General features: G+C 38.5%; 1 protein-coding gene across 1 annotated transcript; it reads left to right on the forward strand.

Moving 5' to 3' along the window:
* Window positions 1-442: 442 nt before the first annotated feature.
* Window positions 443-6000, forward strand: LOC105024154 (beta-galactoside-binding lectin). Its single transcript, XM_010893888.4, has 4 exons — window positions 443-566; window positions 3846-3925; window positions 4446-4617; window positions 5014-6000. Exons 1-4 carry the CDS (start codon window positions 561-563, stop codon window positions 5158-5160), a joined length of 405 nt encoding a protein of 134 aa, XP_010892190.1. The 5' UTR covers window positions 443-560; the 3' UTR covers window positions 5161-6000.

Raw genomic sequence — 6000 nt, forward strand, 5'->3', positions numbered from 1 at the left:
TTACATACTTTGGGGAAACATTTACTCATATGTGGTTTTGTCAGAATAAATAAATATGTATTTGTCATAAAGTTAGACCTTTTAAATGTAGCAATTATTTTGAAACTAAAACATTCCAAAAGCTTCAATATGATTTTCCATATTTAAAAGCAAAATATTTTTTCTGGCACTCAATATTTTGCTGTCTCCCAGGCGACAAACGTTATAGTGATCTTTATTTATATCTGTTGCTGGTCTTGTGGTCACCTCCTTCCTTTCCTCTGACTCGCGAAAATGCATTGTTAATACAAAGAGATGTATCATTAATACAATTTTGTAAAATATCTCTCGCTGTTTATTAATATCAACTAGTATTTTTTTGTCCTGTCATGGATGTTTAAGTTCGAAAAACGGGGATTATTTTTAAATTTTTTACCGCAAGTAATTCTATTGGTTTACCATGACATCACTCATAGAATCGTTCTTGACCATATAAGCTCGTCTGCGTGTCTCTACAGCATTCTGAAGCTAATTCAGCGTTCTTCCATTCTTTGTGAACATTTGAGGCTTGTCCAGTCAAGATGAGTGTAAGAACACCATTTTACATTTATTTATTTTAAATAATCTCTAATATTTTAGTTGATTTCATTGTTTTCTGCAAAGTATTATTTTGATGTGCCAGTTCATAACGGTCCTTGGTTGTAGCGGGGTGGGAGTGTTATAAACTTATTCTCAATTTTTATGCGCGAATTTTGGCTTGCTACTTTGTTACAATGAGTAACATAATAGAACGTGTACATGTTTTAAAAATCCTTTTAGAGTAAAGTAGTTTTAAAATGATGACTGCATCCGTGCATACTGTGGATGATTAACCGACACTTTTTGACGATTTGATTTGCACAAACTTGCGTGGCATATGTCCAAAGCAATGAAGCCGATTTGCGTTAATGTTAAATATTCTGTATTATTTTTTTCAAGCATGACTGGCTATTTAGCATATCGAACCAATAATTTTGACTACAGACGAGAAGGGCGTTTATTGCAGCAGGATTTGGTTCTCTTCTACCATATGCATAAGTTCACTTTATTCTATAAATAAAATGTATATCAATGGCCGTTGATGGCAAAGATAGTGAACAGGGTTTTGAGTCCCTGCAGATCTTAATTGTTTTCATACTTTAATGTGATATTTAGGCATGGTAGTAGTTATGCTTGTCTACAGTATTAGGGTTTGAGGAGGTTTAATCTAAGGTGTGGCCAGTGGCAACTCCAGAAATGTTTTATAGGGGTGGCCAGGTGGGGCCACTGAAAATCTTTGGGTGGCACACCAAAACAAAAAGCTGTAACTGGATTTCAGGAATTCTCTTGTGTTATTGTTGTATATAGGCTAGTTGAAAACTACAAAATGTGTGGAATTGTTGGGAAAACAGGAATCTCTCACATGGTGACATTAGTGGGTATACAATTGCTAAACATTCTCAGAGTGGAAGAGAGTTCTCAATATTCTGGTAATGCAAGTCTGCCCAGACTGAAATATTTGGAAATTACTTGGAAGTCCACAATTCCCAATTAATTACACCCTCACTTTTAATATACACTGCTCAATTTTTTTTATCACATAATCATCACAGTATAAAACTAAGTCAGTTAAACTTCAGGGATATCAATCTGTCCAGTTAGGAAGCATAAGCGATTGTGAATCAATGTCACCTGTTTTGGTGCAAATTAAAGTAAAAACTGGAGCACTCGAGAGGCAACAGCAAGACAACCCCCAAAAAGGGAATTGTTTTGCAGGTGGTGGCCACCTGACTGATTTTCTCTACCTTTAGAGTTTTGCTAGTGTCCTTATCACTACTGGTAGCATGAGGCGGTACCTGCAGCCCTTTCAGGTTGCACAGATAGTCCAGCTCCTCCAGGATGGCACATCCATATGTGCCTTTGCAAGGTGGTTTGCTGTGTCTCCCAATTCAGTCTCAAGAGCAAGGAGGAGATACCAGGAGAGATACACGAGGAGAGATACACGAGGAGAGCTGGACCGGGCCGTAGAATGGCATCAACCCAGCAGTAGGACCAGTATCTACTCCTTTGTGTGAGGAGGAACAGGAAGAACACTGCCAGAGCCCTACAAAATGACTTTCAGCGGGCTACTGGTGTGCATGTTTCTAACCAAACTATCACACGTCCACCCTCATGAGTTTGGAACTTTAATATATGTAGTTCATCGAAACCCGATGTGTGATTTTAAGTGTTCCCTTCATTTTTTTTGAGCAGTGTACATTCAGTGTGCTGTAATTAACATATTGCTGAATGAATATGCTTTGAAATTACTAAATTACTTGTATTGCCGTGGCTATTTTGTGGTTACTGTGACAAACACAGTTGTCTTGGGAATGCAGCAGGCTTAAGTAGATTTAGGCAGAGATTCATTCTGATTACTTTTAGAGTAAAGGTAAAAACTGATTGAGCAGAGATATTTTCTACTGGGTTATTTTTAAATTTTCCTCTGGTAATGGTGAAGGGGCTAATTCTGAACTCTACATTTAAGCAATAAGGCACAAGAAGGTGTGGTATATCGCTAATATACCACAGTTAAGACATCACTTAGTTCTGGTGTATTGACAATGTACTAGAAACCCTAGAGATGCCTTATTGCTATTTAAATGCAATTAAAGCAGTAAAAAGTGATGTCATAACCACGCAATATGTCACATATACCATGACAAACAGCCAATTACCACCAGTTTTTAAATAGCTATTTATACTATAGCTAGAACCAGTAATCATGTATATTTCAGGACATGCTTGCTCATTCTATTTTAGCATTGGCTTCAGCCTGGAGGTCCAGCTGTCATATGTCTCTATGGCAGACTGGGGATGTATGTCGCACAGTGATGAAAACTGCAGTCTGAGTAGCTCAGGGTGGAAGCCAATCCTGCTAGTGCTATATATATTTCACAGTTTACAGTAAGGCGGGAGGACTAATGCAGAAAGAATGCACCACGTTTAGGCAAACCTTCTCTGGCAACTCTAAATGCAGCTCTTATGTTATATTAGCTTGTGTTTCTATTTCTGGATAGATGTCAATGGGTTTCTCTCTGGCTCTGCAGTTCCATACTGTCTCCTACTGTGTCTGTAAGAATGTATTAGGCATTCACTGTTCCATCACTGTTACACTGTAACCATTAACTACACACTCTTAAGTCCCCAGTGACTTGCAGTAAGTGCATTAAAGTAAGGTTTTGATGCAGTTTGCCTTCTATTCAAATACCCAGTGTGCAGGCTATAATTTATATGCTGGTCTTTAGAGTAACTGGCTAACCGTGTCTTCTGTCAGAGAAGGAACAATGTTTCCCCAAGTGTCAGAAGTTATAAAAGTTAGAAAAAGTTAGAAAAAGGCTCTAGTTGCCTGGGTGACATAATACACCATGAGTGCTGTATCAAGAACCAATGAGGACCAGAAAAAATCAGCCCAATCTGTTGGCTGTACTGCATAATAACATGTGTCTGGTGGAGAATGCTTCATCCTGACTGTAGCCCAACCTTCCTTCTCCATCATTCATATAGTACAGATATATCCGACTCCTATTCCAAATTCCAAATCACTGCAAGGAAAATGGGAATGCTTTCAAGGACAGGGATTTATGGGAATAGTTTAGCCATTTCTTAAATGGAAAAAAAACTATAATTGGAGACAGATGTTGTATTTGGAAGACTACAGGAGGGTATGTTGAGGTGTGGCCTGTTATGCGGTTTCAGGCTCTGTTAGAGTTCTGGTCCAGAACTCTCTCTAGAACTCTCTCTAACATAACTGTCAGTGTTTTTCAATTTATGGATTTCTGTCTGTTTCTCTTGCCTTCCATCCACAGGGTGTTGTGATAAAAAACATGTCCTTCAAGGTGGGCCAAACCCTAACTCTCACAGGTGTCCCCAACTCTGATGCAGCACAGTGAGTTGTAAACATCTGGATCAAAACTCATTGCTTTTCCACTGTGCCAGCCAGTCGACCATGCTCTGTGCCAGTGTGCTAGCTAGTCAGCAATGCTCTGTGCCAGTGTGCTAGCCGTTTAACCATGCTCTGTGTCTGTGCGATAGCTTATTAAATATGTTTGGTACCAGTATGCTACCATGTTAACTATGCCCTTTGCCAGTCTGAAAGCCTGTTAGCCATGCTCTGCGCTAATGTGCTAGCATGTCAACTTTGTTTAGTACCAGTGTGCTACCATGTTAACTATGCTCTGTGCCAGTGTACTAGCATGTTAACTATTAACACGTTAATCAGTGCCTGAACCATGTGCGGTGCCAGTGTACAAGCATGTAACCATGACCTGAGGCCATCTGCTAGAATACCAACTATGCTGGGTGCCACTCTGCTAGCCTGTTAACCATGTTCTTTGCCAGTGTGCCAGCATGTAATCATTCACTGAGTTTTATTCATGCTCTATGTGATCTTCTTACCATTCCTGCAGTTTTGTTATCAACGTGGGAAACAGCGAGAATGACATCGCCCTGCATGTGAACCCTCGTTTCGCCGCCCATGGAGATACCCGGGTAGTGGTGTGTAACTCATACCAAGGAGGCAACTGGTGTGAGGAGCAGAGAGAGGGAGGCTTCCCCTTCAACCAGGGGGAAGAGTTTAAGGTGAGAACAGACATTTTGCCACCCTAGTTGCATTTCTAAAGATAACAGAAACAAGCAAGTAATTACAGTAAGGGAACAATCAACATAATACAAAATACTAAGCGATTTTCTTAGCAGTGGGTGTGCTCAACCACCCCAGAGATGGATAGGACTTCGATGTAACACGTTGTAGCGTGGAGGTTATTCCTCTGTTCATTTCATGTGGAAGAGTTAATCTACTGTAGGGACCTCTAGTGACAGTATCACTTGTATAGGGTTGCAATATTCTTTGAATTTATAGATTTTAGTTCCCCATGCTTTCTGGAAAACCAAATAATGAATTGAAAGTTACTTTAATTTTGCATCTCTATCTAATCATATTATTTTTCTCACATTTTCTCTCTTTCTTGTTCTAAGATTAATATAACTTTTACAAAGGAGCAGTTCCTTGTGGCTCTTCCTGATGGCTCTGAGATCCACTTCCCTAATCGCCAAGGAGATGAAAAGTATAAATACTTCAACTTTGATAGTGACGTCAGGATTACAGGCATTGAGATCAAGTAGACCAAACAGAGTGAAGCTGAATCCCGTGTTACGCTGAAACCTGTGTTACATTTTTGATCTTCAGCTTTCTTATTCGGCTACTTATTTGGCTTATTTGCTTTCCATGTGTGTGTGTATACATATATATATATATATATATATGTATATATGTATATGTGTGTGCATACATACATTTATAACCAGAAACACGCACACACAGTCAATTAGAAGATTTTGTCTGATTTTAACTTTGCAGTTTTAAACTTTTAATAGTGGCTTCATTATGGATGGAGACAGCAAAGCAAAGTTTAAATTCAGTTATTTAGAAATACTATGCAGATGTGGACTATGTTATATCAGTTCAAATCAGGGCTGAATGCAACATAACATTGAGAATACATTTATCAGCAGCAGATCAGTACACAAAGAAAATTATGGGGACTGGCTATAACTAGCCTTCTCCCTAAAGCTTCTAGATCATTTTTGAATATGGTTCTTCTCTAAAGGTTGAATAAAAAAGATATCTGCCGCCACTCTTGATGGTTTTAAATGGACATCTCACAATTACTTAGTAAAATGTATGAAAATGTCTGAAAATCATTCCAAAATGTGTTGTTCGTGGTTTATTCTTTAAAAAATATTGTTTATGCAGCACCACTTCAGATTGCATCTGTGTAAAAAACGTGTTTGATTTTAATCCATAAGGTAACATTTCATCTGTGCATCTGTCAATGTTAGACATGTTTCTGCATTATAGCATGTGGGTTGGCCTAGAAATGTTCAGACAGTTCATTACCAGCACATGATGTTATGCTATGATTGATCAATGTAAGTTAATAAATAAAGGCATATTAAATCGGT

Source organism: Esox lucius, chromosome 11 (assembly GCF_011004845.1).
Source record: "Esox lucius isolate fEsoLuc1 chromosome 11, fEsoLuc1.pri, whole genome shotgun sequence".
In the NCBI taxonomy this organism is placed as follows: Eukaryota; Metazoa; Chordata; class Actinopteri; order Esociformes; family Esocidae; genus Esox; species Esox lucius.

Bases quoted from the DNA above. Each gene is read 5' to 3' on its own strand.
- LOC105024154 (XM_010893888.4), top strand. The intron at 3,926-4,445 runs GTGAGTTGTAAA...CCATTCCTGCAG, and splicing joins CCCAACTCTGATGCAGCACA to TTTTGTTATCAACGTGGGAA. The intron at 4,618-5,013 runs GTGAGAACAGAC...TCTTGTTCTAAG, and splicing joins ACCAGGGGGAAGAGTTTAAG to ATTAATATAACTTTTACAAA.